Below are 15,529 nucleotides of genomic sequence, written 5' to 3' on the forward strand. Positions count from 1 at the left end.
GTATCAAACAGGAGAAAGCATTAGTATTGCAGGATCTGGTATGCAGACCTAGTGAAGATGTCATCTCTTCCACCTTGTAGGTTGCCTCTGAGGAAGGACCTCTTAACTCTGGGTCCTTAACTTCATCCAAATCTTGTTTCTCTGAAGCTCATTGAGACCTTGATTCAGGCTCATAAGAGTAAGGTGTAAATACCTTTATTGATGTGAATCCAAGGGTTATCCTTTAAGTAGGGTTAGGATTCCTAGGATTTTGTCTTTTCTCCAGGTCAGTTCTCGGAAAGGTCAGATTTCTGCTCTGTCTGTTTTGTTACACAAACGTCTGGTGGATGTGCCAGATGTTCAATCATTTTTCAGGCCCTGGTCAGAATCAGGCCTGTGTTTAAACCTGTTGCTCCTCCTTGGAGCCTTTACCTTGTTCTTAAAGTTTTGCAGCAGGCTCCCTTTGATATTTGTTATCTTGGAAGGTTTTGTTTGTTTTTGCCATCTCTTCTGCTCGGAGGGTTTTGGAACTTTTGGCTTTGCAGTGTGATTTGCCGTATCTTATTTTCCGCGCTGATAAGCCAGTTCTTCGTACGAGGTTGGGTTTTCTTCCTAAAGTGGTTTCTGATAGAAATATTAATCAGGAGATTGTTGTTCCTTCTCTATGTCCTAATCCTTCTTATAAGGAACGTTTGTTGAACAACCTTGATGTTGTGTGTGCTTTGAAATTATATCTAAAGAGCTCTTCCTCAGTGTGTACTGTGTAGTCACATTATACACAATGAGAAAGTGTTGTAGGGATACTATCATTGAGAATATGATCTCTCTACATTTCTGCCTTGTGGATAATTTCAGGAGCAAAGGAGAATCTGACTTTATATTCCATTAAAGGGGCACTAAGGTCAAAATTAAACTAACATGATTTAGATACACAGCATGCAATTTAAAAACATTTTCCAATTTACTTACTTTAGCAAATGTTGTCTTTTATGATACACCAGCTTCTGAGTTCACAGTGTATATGTGTGAGGTTGTGATTGGGTGATGGATGTCATGTGATACAGGGGTCATGGTTATGAAAAATAAATAAATTTTGAGAGAAAAATCTGCTGCTCTTTTTGAATTCAGATTTGCATTTTCTTTTTATTATGCACTTGTTTTTTATGCAATTCTATTGTATTTGAAAGGAAACTAAGGAATACATTTATGATTTTAAATATTACATTTCCCTATTTCAACTTGTTTATTTTAATAAGGAACTATAAATGTTATGACACCCAGTTTTACTGGATAAATGGAGAGTGGCATTGTCTCAACTATAAAGATTACTCTGCTAAGGAATATCAGATTTATTTTGAAGTGAAATCTGTTTATTAAAATGTGCATAGCTTCCTACAACAAAATAATCTATATAATTGATTGTACTTTCCACTGCCCACTAAAATATATGGCCATATCGGCTATAGGGGCTGCATCCAGCCAAACCTGAGCTGATATGGGTGTACTTTACTGGAGCGTGTGTTCTTGAGGGCGCTGGAAAGTGCATAGTGGAGGATTTGCCAGTTTAAATTATTTTGCCTTTAACCACTTACCTGTCAGCTTTTTAAAAAGTAAAAATTAAACAATTTTTTTAAATGGTCTTTAGTTGTGGTTTTTTTTTTTTTTTTTTTTTTGCGCTATCCAAACAACCTGCGTGTAGGCAATAGTCTTATATTTATTAGATTTGTACATGAAAGCAAGCACTGACATCACTGGTGCGCTATCCAAATAACCTGTGTGTAGGCAATAGTCTTATATTAGATTTGTACATGAATGCAAGCACTAACATCACTGGTGCGCTATCCAAAATACCTGCATGTAGGCGATAGTCTTATATTTATTAGATTTTTAGTTGTGTTTTTTTTTTAACTTAAGACACTGTCATTGCATGGGGATATACAAGACCACTGTAAATGATTTTTCTCTTGTAAGGTGTATCCAGTCCACGGATCATCCATTACTTGTGGGATATTCTCATTCCCAACAGGAAGTTGCAAGAGGACACCCAACAGCAGAGCTGTAATATAGCTCCTCCCCTAACTGTCATAGCCAGTCATTCTCTTGCAACTCTCAACAAGCTAGGTCGTTGTAGGAGAGAGTGGTTAAATATAGCTAGTTTATTTTCTTCAATCAAAAGTTTGTTATTTTTAAATAGTACCGGAGTTGTGCTATTTTATCTCAGGCAGTAAATAGAAGAAGAATCTGCCTGAGGTTTCTATGATCTTAGCAGGTTGTAACTAAGATCCATTGCTGTTCTCATATATGTCTGAGGGAATTACACAGATGAGGTAACTTCAGCGAGAGAATGGCGTGCAGTTTATTCTGCTATCAGGTATGTGCAGTTATAATTTTTTCTAGAGATGGAAAACACTAGAAAATGCTGCTGATACCGGATTAATGTAAGTTAAGCCTGAATACAGTGATTTAATAACGACTGGTATGCTTACTCCCAGGGGTAATACCCTTATGATATTGCAATATAAAACGTTTGCTGGCATGTTTAATCGTTTTTTATATATGCTTTGGTGATAAAACTTTATTGGGGCCTAGTGTTTTCCACATGGCTGGCTTAAATTTTGACTAAGCAGTTTACTGAGGCTTTCTACTGTTATAGTATAAAAGTTACAGTTGGTGCAGTTAAAATTACAAACTGTGACATCCAGCTTCCCTCAGGAGTCCCCTGTATGCTATAGGACATCTCTAAAGGGCTCAAAGGCTTTCCAAAGTCGTTTATTGGGGAAGGTAGGACCACAGCTTGCTGTGGCAGTTGGTTGTGACTGTTAAAAAACGTCTATTTCTTCTGTTATGTGTGATCAGTCCACGGGTCATCATTACTTCTGGGATATTATCTGCTCCCCTACAGGAAGTGCAAGAGGATTCACCCAGCAGAGTTGCCACACAGCTCCTCCCCTCTACGTCACCCCCAGTCATTCTCTTGCACCCAAAGACTAGATAGGAGGTGTGAGAGGACTATGGTGATTATACTTAGTTTTTAGAACTTCAATCAAAAGTTTGTTATTTTACAATAGCACCGGAGCGTGTTATTACCTCTCTGGCAGAGTTTGAAGAAGAATCTACCAGAGTTTTTCTTATGATTTTAACCGGAGTAGTTAAGATCATATTGCTGTTTCTCGGCCATCTGAGGGAGGTAAAAACTTCAGATCAGGGGACAGCGGGCAGTTGAATCTGCATTGAGGTATGTAGCAGTTTTTATTTTCTGAATGGAATTGATGAAAAAATCCTGCCATACCGTTATAATGAACATGTATGTATACTCTACACTTTAGTATTCTGGGGATGGTATTTCACCGGAATTACTCTGTAAAAGTACATTAAACCTTTTAATAGGTATTTTTCATGTTAAACGTTTTTGCTGGAATGTAGAATCGTTTGCATTAATGAGGTACTGAGTGAATAAATATTTGGGCATTATTTTTCCACTTGGCAGTTTGCTTGTTTTAATTATGACAGTTTCGTTTCTCTCTCACTGCTGTGTGTGAGAGGGAGGGGCCGTTTTTGGCGCTCTTTGCTACGCATCAAAAATTTCCAGTCAGTTACTCTTGTATTTTCTGCATGATCCGGTTCATCTCTAACAGAACTCAGGGGTCTTCAAACTTCTTTGAAGGGAGGTAGATTCTCTCAGCAGAGCTGTGAGACTTATATAGTGACTGTGATTTAAAACGTTGCTCTGTAGTTTTTATGTTTAAAATTTAATTAGTGTTATTTTACTAATGGGAACAAACCTTTGCTAAAAAGTTGTGTTGTTTTTAAAGAGTGATGCTATAACTGTTTTTCAGTTCATTATTTCAACTGTCATTTAATCGTTTAGTGCTTCTTGAGGCACAGTACGTTTTTGTTAAATAAGATTGTAACCGAGTTGCATGTTTATTGCTAGTGTGTTAAACATGTCTGATTCAGAGGAAGATACCTGTGTCATTTGTTCCAATGCCAAGGTGGAGCCCAATAGAAATTTATGTACTAACTGTATTGATGCTACTTTAAATAAAAGCCAATCTGTACAAATTGATCAAATTTCACCAAACAGCGAGGGGGGAGTTATGCCGACTAACTCGCCTCACGTGTCAGTACCTGCATCTCCCGCCCGGGAGGTGCGTGATATTATGGCGCCTAGTACATCTGGGCAGCCATTACAGATAACATTACAAGATATGGCTACTGTTATGACTGAAGTTTTGGCTAAATTACCAGAACTAAGAGGCAAGCGTGATCACTCTGGGGTGAGAACAGAGTGCGCTGATAATTCTAGGGCCATGTCTGATACTGCGTCACAGCTTGCAGAGCATGAGGACGGAGAGCTTCATTCTGTAGGTGACGGTTCTGATCCAAGCAGATTGGATTCAGATATTTCAAATTTTAAATTTAAATTGGAAAACCTCCGTGTATTACTAGGGGAGGTCTTAGCGGCTCTTAACGATTGTAACACTGTTGCAATACCAGAGAAAATGTGTAGGTTGGATAAATACTTTGCGGTACCGGCGAGTACTGACGTTTTTCCTATACCTAAGAGATTAACTGAAATTGTTACTAAGGAGTGGGATAGACCCGGTGTGCCGTTCTCACCCCCTCCAATATTTAGGAAGATGTTTCCAATAGATGCCACCACACGGGACTTATGGCAAACGGTCCCTAAGGTGGAGGGAGCAGTTTCTACTTTAGCTAAGCGTACCACTATCCCGGTGGAGGATAGCTGTGCTTTTTCAGATCCTATGGATAAAAAATTAGAGGGTTACCTTAAGAAAATGTTTGTTCAACAAGGTTTTATATTGCAACCCCTTGCATGCATCGCGCCGATTACGGCTGCGGCAGCATTTTGGATTGAGTCTCTGGAAGAGAACCTTAGTTCAGCTACGCTGGACGACATTACGGACAGGCTTAGAGTCCTTAAACTAGCTAATTCATTCATTTCGGAGGCCGTAGTACATTTAACCAAACTTACGGCTAAGAATTCAGGATTCGCCATTCAGGCACGTAGGGCGCTGTGGCTAAAATCCTGGTCGGCTGATGTAACTTCTAAGTCCAAATTACTTAATATACCTTTCAAGGGGCAAACTTTATTTGGGCCCGGTTTGAAAGAAATTATTGCTGACATTACAGGAGGTAAGGGCCACGCTCTACCTCAAGACAAAGCCAAAGCTAAGGCTAGACAGTCTAATTTTCGTCCCTTTCGGAATTTCAAAACAGGAACAGCATCAACTTCCACTGCACCAAAACAGGAAGGAGCTGTTGCTCGTTACAGACAAGGCTGGAAACCTAACCAGTCCTGGAATAAGGGCAAGCAGGCCAGGAAACCTGCTGCTGCCCCTAAGACAGCATGAACCGAGGGCCCCCGATCCGGGACCGGATCTAGTGGGGGGCAGACTCTCTCTCTTCGCCCAGGCTTGGGCAAGAGATGTCCAGGATCCCTGGGCGCTAGAGATCATATCTCAGGGATACCTTCTAGACTTCAAATTCTCTCCCCCAAGAGGGAGATTTCATCTGTCAAGGTTGTCAACAAACCAAATAAAGAAAGACGCGTTTCTACGCTGTGTACAAGATCTATTATTAATGGGAGTGATCCATCCGGTTCCGCGGTCGGAACAAGGACAAGGGTTTTACTCAAACCTGTTTGTGGTTCCCAAAAAAGAGGGAACTTTCAGGCCAATCTTGGATTTAAAGATCCTAAACAAATTCCTAAGAGTTCCATCGTTCAAAATGGAAACTATTCGGACAATCTTACCCATGATCCAAGAGGGTCAGTACATGACCACAGTGGATTTAAAGGATGCTTACCTTCACATACCGATTCACAAAGATCATTACCGGTATCTAAGGTTTGCCTTCTTAAACAGGCATTACCAGTTTGTAGCCCTTCCATTCGGATTGGCTACGGCTCCAAGAATCTTCACAAAGGTTCTGGGTGCCCTTCTGGCGGTACTAAGACCGCGAGGAATTTCGGTAGCTCCGTACCTAGACGACATTCTGATACAAGCTTCAAGCTTTCAAACTGCCAAGTCTCATACAGAGTTAGTTCTGGCATTTCTAAGGTCGCATGGATGGAAAGTGAACGAAAAGAAGAGTTCTCTCTTTCCTCTCACAAGAGTTCCATTCTTGGGGACTCTTATAGATTCTGTAGAAATGAAGATTTATCTGACAGAAGACAGATTAACAAAGCTTCTAAATGCATGCCGTGTCCTTCATTCCATTCAACTCCCGTCAGTAGCTCAATGCATGGAGGTGATCGGCTTAATGGTAGCAGCAATGGACATAGTACCCTTTGCACGCCTACATCTCAGACCGCTGCAATTGTGCATGCTGAGTCAGTGGAATGGGGATTACTCAGATTTGTCCCCCACTCTGAATCTGGATCAAGAGACCAGAAACACTCTTCTATGGTGGCTTTCTCGGCCACATCTGTCCAGGGGGATGCCATTCAGCAGGCCGGACTGGACAATTGTAACAACAGACGCCAGCCTTCTAGGTTGGGGCGCTGTCTGGAATTCTCTGAAGGCTCAGGGACAATGGAGCCAGGAGGAAAGTCTCCTGCCAATAAACATTCTGGAATTGAGAGCAGTTCTCAATGCCCTTCTAGCTTGGCCCCAGTTAAAAACTCGGGGGTTCATCAGGTTTCAGTCGGACAACATCACGACTGTAGCTTACATCAACCATCAGGGAGGGACAAGAAGCTCCCTAGCAATGATGGAAGTATCAAAGATATTTCGCTGGGCAGAGTCTCACTCTTGCCACCTGTCAGCAATCCACATCCCGGGAGTGGAGAACTGGGAGGCGGATTTCTTGAGTCGCCAGACTTTTCATCCGGGGGAGTGGGAACTTCATCCGGAGGTCTTTGCCCAAATACTTCGACGTTGGGGCAAACCAGATATAGATCTCATGGCGTCTCGCCAGAACGCCAAACTTCCTCGCTACGGATCCAGATCCAGGGATCCGGGAGCGGTTCTGATAGATGCTTTGACAGCACCTTGGAACTTCAGGATGGCTTATGTGTTTCCACCCTTCCCGCTGCTTCCTCGATTGATTGCCAAAATCAAACAGGAGAGAGCATCAGTGATTCTAATAGCGCCTGCATGGCCACGCAGGACTTGGTATGCAGATCTAGTGGACATGTCATCCTGTCCGCCTTGGTCTCTACCTCTAAGACAGGACCTTCTGATACAGGGTCCATTCAAACATCAAAATCTAACTTCTCTGAAGCTGACTGCTTGGAAATTGAACGCTTGATTTTATCAAAACGTGGTTTTTCTGAGTCGGTTATTGATACCCTGATACAGGCTAGGAAGCCTGTTACCAGAAAGATTTACCATAAAATATGGCGTAAATACCTATACTGGTGTGAATCCAAAGATTACTCCTGGAGTAAGGTTAGGATTCCTAGGATATTGTCCTTTCTACAAGAAGGTTTAGAAAAGGGTTTATCGGCTAGCTCATTAAAGGGACAGATCTCAGCTCTGTCCATCTTGTTACACAAGCGTCTGTCAGAAAATCCAGACGTCCAGGCATTTTGTCAGGCTTTAGCTAGGATCAAGCCTGTGTTTAAAACTGTTGCTCCGCCTTGGAGTTTAAACTTAGTTCTTAACGTTTTACAGGGTGTTCCGTTCGAACCCCTTCATTCCATTGATATAAAATTGTTATCTTGGAAAGTTCTATTTTTAATGGCTATTTCCTCGGCTCGAAGAGTCTCTGAATTATCAGCCTTACATTGTGATTCTCCTTATCTGATCTTTCACTCAGACAAGGTAGTTCTGCGTACTAAACCTGGGTTCTTACCTAAGGTAGTCACTAACAGGAATATCAATCAAGAAATTGTTGTTCCATCCTTGTGTCCAAATCCTTCTTCAAAGAAGGAACGTCTTCTACACAATCTGGATGTAGTTCGTGCCCTCAAGTTCTACTTGCAGGCAACTAAGGATTTTCGACAAACGTCTTCCCTGTTTGTCGTGTACTCTGGTCAGAGGAGAGGTCATAAGGCTTCGGCTACCTCTCTCTCCTTCTGGCTTCGTAGCATAATTCGTTTAGCCTATGAGACTGCTGGACAGCAGCCTCCTGAAAGAATTACAGCTCATTCTACTAGAGCTGTGGCTTCCACTTGGGCCTTTAAGAATGAGGCCTCTGTTGAACAGATTTGCAAGGCTGCAACTTGGTCTTCGCTTCATACTTTTTCCAAATTTTACAAATTTGACACTTTTGCTTCTTCGGAGGCTATTTTTGGGAGAAAGGTTCTTCAGGCAGTGGTTCCTTCTGTATAATGAGCCTGCCTATCCCTCCCGTCATCCGTGTACTTTTGCTTTGGTATTGGTATCCCAGAAGTAATGATGACCCGTGGACTGATCACACATAACAGAAGAAAACATAATTTATGCTTACCTGATAAATTCCTTTCTTCTGTTGTGTGATCAGTCCACGGCCCGCCCTGTTTTTTAAGGCAGGTAAATATTTTTTAAATTATAATCCAGTCACCACTACACCCTTGGCTTCTCCTTTCTCGTTGGTCTTTGGTCGAATGACTGGGGGTGACGTAGAGGGGAGGAGCTGTGTGGCAACTCTGCTGGGTGAATCCTCTTGCACTTCCTGTAGGGGAGCAGATAATATCCCAGAAGTAATGATGACCCGTGGACTGATCACACAACAGAAGAAAGGAATTTATCAGGTAAGCATAAATTATGTTTTCGTTTTTTTCATCAGTTTTTTTTAACTAAGGGGTTAATCATCCATTTGCAAGTGGATGCAATGCTCTGCTAGCCTATTATACACACTGTAAAAATTTTGTTTGATTTACTGCATTTTTTCACTGTTTTTCAAATTCTGACAAAATTTGTTTCTCTTAAAGGCACAGTACCGTTTTTTATATTTGCTTGTTAACTTGATTTAAAGTGTTTTCCAAGCTTGCTAGTCTCATTGCTAGTCTGTATAAATATGTCTGACATAGAAGAAACTCCTTGTTCATTATGTTTAAAAGCCATGGTGGAACCCCCTCTTAGAATGTGTACCAAATGTACTGATTTCATTTTATGTAATAAAGATCATATTCTTTTTTTTTTTAAATTATCACCAGAGGAATCTGACGAGTTATGCCGACTAACTCTCCCCACGTGTCAGACCCTTTGACTCACGCCAGAGGGACTCACGCTCTAAAGGCGCCAAGTACATCTAGGGCGCCCATAGCGTTTACTTTACAAGACATGGCGGCAGTCATGGATAATACACTGTCAGCGGTATTAGCCAGACTACCTGAACTTAGAGGTTAGCGAGATAGCTCTGGGGTGAGACAAAATGCAGAGCATACTGACGCTTTAAGAACCATGTCTGATACTGCCTCACAATATGCAGAAGCTGAGGAAGGAGAGCTTCTGTCAGTGGGTGATGTTAATGACTCAGGAAAGATACCCGATTCTAATATTTCTACATTTAAATTTAAGCTTGAACACCTCTGCGTGTTGCTTAGGGAGGTTTTAGCTGCTCTGAATGACTGTGATACCATTGCAGTGCCAGAGAAATTGTGTAGACTGGATAAATGCTTTGCAGTGCCGGTGTGTACTGATGTTTTTGCAATACCTAAAAGGTTTACAGAAATTATTAATAAGGAATGGGATAGACCAGGTGTGCCGTTCTCTTCCCCTCCTATTTTTAGAAAAATGTTTTCCAATAGACGCCACCACACGGGACTTATGGCAGACAGTCCCTAAGGTGGAGGGAGCAGTTTCTACTCTAGCAAAGCGTACTACTATCCCTGTCGAGGACAGTTGTGCTTTTTTAGAGCCAATGGATAAAAAATTAGAAGGTTACCTTAAGAAAATATTTATTCAACAAGGTTTTATCCTACAGCCCATTGCATGCATTGCCCCTGTCACTGCTGCTGCGGCGTACTGGTTTGAGTCTCTGGAAGAGGCTTTACAGGTAGCGACTCCATTGGATGACATACTTGGCAAACTTAGAGCACTTAAGCTAGCCAATTATTTTATTTCTGATGCCATTGTTCATTTGAATAAACTAACGGCTAAGAATTCTGGTTTTGCTATACAGGCGCGCAGAGCGCTATGGCTTAAATCATGGTCAGCTGACGTGACTTTAAAATCTAAGCTACTTAACATTCCCTTCAAGGGGCAGACCCTATTCGGGCCTGGTTTGAAGGAGATTATTGCTGATATCACGGGAGGAAAAGGTCGTCCCCTTCCTCAGGACAGGTCCAAATCTAGGGCCAAACAGTCTAATTTTCGTGCCTTTCGAAACTTCAAGGCAGGTGCGGCATCAACTTCCTTTAATAATTAACAAGAGGGAACTTTTGCTCTATCCAAGATGGTCTGGAGACCAAACCAGACCTGGAAAAAAGGTAAGCAGGTCAAAAAGCCTGCTGCTGCCTCTAAGACAGCATGAAGGAACGACCCCCTATCCAGTAACGGATCTAGTAGGGGGCAGACATTCACTCTTCGCCCAGGCGTGGGCAAGAGATGTTCAGGATCCCTGGGCGTTGGAAATTATATCCCAGGGATATCTTCTGGACTTCAAAGCTTCCCCCCCCCAAAAGGGAGATTTCACCTTTCACAATTATCTGCAAACCAGATAAAGAGAGAGGCATTCTTACACTGTGTACGAGACCTCCTAGTTATGGGAGTGATCCATCCAGTTCCAAAGGAGGAATAGGAACAGGGTTTTTACTCAAATCTGTTTGTGGTTCCCAAAAAAGAGGGAACCTTCAGACCGATTTTGGATCTAAAGATCTTAAACAAATTCCTCAAAGTTCCGTCGTTCAAGATGGAAACTATTCGTACCATCCTACCACTGATCCAGGAGGGTCAATATATGACTACAGTGGATGCTTATCTTCACATTCCGATACACAAAGATCATCATCGGTTTCTCAGGTTTGCCTTTCAAGACAGGCATTACCAGTTGTAGCTCTTCCCTTTGGATTAGCTACAGCCCCAAGAATCTTTACAAAGGTTCTAGGGTCACTTTTGGCGGTCCTAAGGCCGCGGGGCATAGCAGTAGCCCCTTATTTAGACGACATCCTGATACAGGCGTCAAACTTCCAAATTGCCAAGTCTCATACGGACGTAGTACTGGCATTTCTGAGGTCGCATGGGTGGAAAGTGAACGAGGAAAGGTGTTCTCTATCCCCACTCACAAGAGTTTCCTTTCTAGGGACTCTGATAGATTCTGTAGAAATGAAAATTTACCTTGACGGAGTCCAGGTTATCAAAGCCTCTAAATTCCTGTTCTTCATTCCATTCCGCGCCCTTTGGTGGCTCAGTGTATGGAAGTAATCGGCTTAATGGTAGCGGCAATGGACATAGTGCCGTTTGCACGCTTACATCTCAGACCGCTGAAACTATGCAGGCTCAGTCAGTGGAGTGGGGATTACACAGATTTGGCCCCTCAACTGAATCTGGACCAAGATACCAGGGATCCTCTTCCCTGGTGGCTATCTCGGGTCCATCTGTCCAAAGGTATGACCTTCGCAGGCCAGATTGGACTATTGTAACAACAAATGACAACCTTCTAGGTTGGGGTGCAGTCTGGAACTCCCTGAAGGCTCAGGGATCGTGGACTCAGGAGGAGTCTCTCCTTCCAATAAATATTCTGGAGCTAAGAGCAATATTCAAGGCTCTTCAGGTTTGGCCTCAGTTAGCAACTCTGAGGTACATCAGATTTCAGTCGGTCAACATCACAACTGTAGCTTACATCAACCATCGAGGGGGAACAAGAAGTTCCCTAGAGATGTTAGAAGTTTCAAAAACAATTCACTGGGCAGAGATTCACTCTTGCCACCTATCAGCTATCCATATCCCAGGTGTAGAGCACTGGGAGGCGGATTTTCTAAGTCGTCAGACTTTTCATCCGGGAGAGTGGGAACTCCATCCGGTGGTATTTGCACAACTGATTCTCCGTTGGGGCAAACCAGAACTGGATCTCATGGCGTCTCGCCAGAACGCCAAGCTTCCGTGTTTTACGGGTCCAGGAATCCCAAGGCTACACTGATAGATACTCTAGCAGCGCCCTGGTCTTTCAACCTGACTTATGTGTTTCCACCGTTTCCTCTGCTCCCTCGACTGATTGCCAAGATCAAGCAGGAGAGAGCATTGGTGATTCTGATAGCACCTGCGTGGCCACGCAGGACCTGGTATGCAGATCTAGTGGACATGTCATCCTTTCCACTATGGTCTCTGCCTCTGAGACAGGACCTTCTACTTCAGGGTCCTTTCAACCATCCAAATCTAATTTCTCTGAGGCTGACTGCCTGGAGATTGAACGCTTGATTTTATCAAAGCGTGGCTTCTCCGAGTCAGTTATTGATACCTTAATACAGGCACGAAAGCCTGTCACCAGGAAAATTTACCATAAGGTATGGCGTAGATCTCTCTATTGGTGTGAATCCAAGGGTTGCTCATGGAGTAAGGTCAGGATTCCTAGGAATTTATCTTTTCTCCAAGAAGGTTTGGAAAAAGGATTGTCAGCTAGTTTCTTAAAGGGACAGATTTTTTGCTCCGTCTATTCTTTTGCACTAGCGCTTGGCAGATGTTCCAGACGTTCAGGCATTTTGTCAGGCTTTAGTTAGAATCAAGCCTGTGTTTAAACCTGTTGCTCCACCATAGATCTTAAACTTGGTTCTTAAGGTTCTTCAAGGAGTTCCGTTTGAACCTCTTCATTCCATAGATATCAAACTTTTATCTTGGAAAGTTTTTTTTTTTGGTAGCTATTTCCTCGGCTCGTAGAGTCTCTGAGCTATCTGCCTTACAATGTGATTCTCCTTATCTGATTTTTCATACGGATAAGGTAGTCCTGCGTACCAAACCTGGGTTCTTACCTAAGGTGGTATCTAACAAGAATATCAATCAAGAGATTGTGGTTCCATCCTTGTGTTACACAATCTGGACGTGGTCCGTGCTTTAAAGTTTTACTTACAAGCTACTAAAGATTTTCGACAAACATCTGCTTTGTTTGTTGTCTACTCTGGACAGAGGAGAGGTCAAAAGGCTTTGGCAACCTCTTTTTCTTTTTGGCTAAGAAGCTTAATCCGCTTAGCCTATGAGACTGCTGGACAGCAGCCTCCTGAAAGGATTACAGCTCATTCCACTAGAGCTGTGGCTTCCACTTGGGCCTTTAAGAATGAGGCTTCTGTTGAACAGATTTGCAAGGCGGCGACTTGGTCTTCGCTTCATACTTTTTCAAAATTTTACAAATTTGATACTTTTGCTTCTTCGGAGGCTATATTTGGGAGGTTTTACAGGCAGTGGTTTCTTCCATTTAAGTTCCCGCCTTGTCCCTCCCTTCATCCGTGTACTTTAGCTTTGGTATTGGTATCCCACAAGTAATGGATGATCCGTGGACTGGATACACCTTACAAGAGAAAACACAATTTATGCTTACCTGATAAATTTATTTCTCTTGTGGTGTATCCAGTCCACGGCCCGCCCTGTCATTTTAAGGCAGGTAATTTTTAAATTTAAACTACAGTAACCACTACACCCTATGGTTCCTCCTTTCTCGGCTTGTTTTCGGTCGAATGACTGGCTATGACAGTTAGGGGAGGAGCTATATTACAGCTCTGCTGTTGGGTGTCCTCTTGCAACTTCCTGTTGGGAATGAGAATATCCCACAAGTAATGGATGATCCGTGGACTTGATACACCACAAGAGAAATAAATTTATCAGGTAAGCATAAATTGTGTTTTTTTTTTTTTGTAATGAAGTTTAGTTTTTTTGGTATCCTTTGAAGCGCGTAGTTGGGTAGGCTCAGGGGGTTTGCATTAGTCTGCAGCACTATATAACAGCAGTTTAGCATGAATCCTTTTTACAATGTTCTACACTTTTGTGAACTAGATGTTAGTAGTGTTTGCACAATGTATAATAGCTGTGCTCAGGATTGTGACACCAGAAAGAGGAGGAAGTGAGGAGGCTAAGAGAGAGGGGAAACTTAAGATAATTTTTATGCAAATGCATGTGCCCATACGGAAATTAATAACTTACTTTTTTCAACAGATGGGTAAACTCACTACAGCCAGCTCGTGTGACTCGCTGGGGAGGAATGATCTCCACACCTGATGCAGTCCTGCAAGCAGTCATAAAGAGGTCACTTGTGGAAAGTGGCTGCCCAGCTTCCATAGTCAATGAGCTGATTGAAAATGCCCATGAGCGTAACTGGCCACAAGGCTTAGCAACTTTGGAGACGCGCCAAATGAATCGCCGATATTATGAGAATTATGTGGCAAAGCGAATCCCAGGCAAGCAAGCAGTGGTGGTAATGGCTTGTGAGAACCAGCACATGGGTGAGGACATGGTGCTTGAGCCAGGTCTTGTCATGATATTTGCTCATGGAGTGGAAGAAATTTAAATGCACACTGTCCAATATGCATACAGTCTTAGCTTCTCCATCCGCTCCACACTGCCTGGGAAGCAGGGTTAAATTTATTCCATCCTTCTCATTAACATCTGTTGTCTTCAAACCCAATGCTTGCCACTGGTGCCTAATGGTCATTGTGCTGGATGAAGCATGGTCATCTCGGTTGTGTACAAGAAGAAACTCGCCAGCCAGATCTTCAATTGAGAAGATGTAGATTAATATACGTTGTTTTATGGCCAAGCCTTCACCCGAGACGCATCCAAACAAGTTTTTCTTTTAACAAACCCCCCTTGCTGCATTGTTTGCCAGACTTTGCTTTTGCAACTGATGCAACCCGGCAAATAAAGACTTGATTAATAAGAGAACAATTTCCAGGTGCTGAAGATACTGCAAGAGAATTAAAGGGCATTTTAATGATATGTGCAGAACAATCATCACTCACTGATAGAAAATTGATACTATGATTTTGAATCTGAACTCATTCAGACCAATTTAGACTTGGATTGTGGGGGGTGGTTTGTGGGAATGGGCAAGGAGAAAGTGGATATTTTTTTAAACCTATTGGCACTAGTGACATATGTTTTGCCACAATGTACTGTTAATTATGTACTGCAATACAAGTTTTAAACCAAATTCCTCCTGTTCATCCATGGCTGTACACTTCCCATTTTGTAAGTTTGCTTATAGATTTGGAGAGTACATTACTGCAGTAGTGCAAAATTTTGTGTCCGGTCAGCCTTCCCCATACTAAAATAATATCTTGAGTGGATGCAAAAAAACTCTTGTTATGGGCATATAAATCAGAGCACATAGTATCTATTTTATTTTTGTTTTAGTTACAATCTTTACACAAGGGAATATACACTTATTTACAGTGCACATAAAAAATTTAGAAATACATGATCTGAGAAATTTCAGTTTTGTTTTGTGGTAGTGTACAGCAAAGAATATATTTTTTTTGTCACAATGGGCTTGTGTACAGCACTAAATCTAATATGAGTGCCCAAGATCTGTCATTTTATTCTCAATTGTAAGACTCATTCAGTTTGCAAGAAGGTAAACTTAGCATCTCCTGTTTATTTATACAGCTACACTCCAACTCTTAAGTATAGGACCCTTAGCTGTGGTTATTTGTTTATTGATGTTCAAAATGCTTTTT

The 15,529-nt window shown here is 42.1% G+C and overlaps 1 protein-coding gene across 1 annotated transcript in view; it reads left to right on the plus strand.

Moving 5' to 3' along the window:
• Window positions 1-15,003, plus strand: part of RNF41 (ring finger protein 41) — a 204,980-nt gene extending 189,977 nt beyond the window's left edge. The window contains exon 6 of the mRNA XM_053708103.1: window positions 14,010-15,003. Within this exon, the coding sequence (XP_053564078.1) occupies window positions 14,010-14,361 (352 nt within the window). The 3' untranslated portion in view covers window positions 14,362-15,003. The remainder of the gene's footprint in view (window positions 1-14,009) is intronic.
• Window positions 15,004-15,529: the final 526 nt, after the last annotated feature.

Source organism: Bombina bombina, chromosome 3 (genome assembly GCF_027579735.1).
Source record: "Bombina bombina isolate aBomBom1 chromosome 3, aBomBom1.pri, whole genome shotgun sequence".
Classification (NCBI taxonomy): domain Eukaryota; kingdom Metazoa; phylum Chordata; class Amphibia; order Anura; family Bombinatoridae; genus Bombina; species Bombina bombina.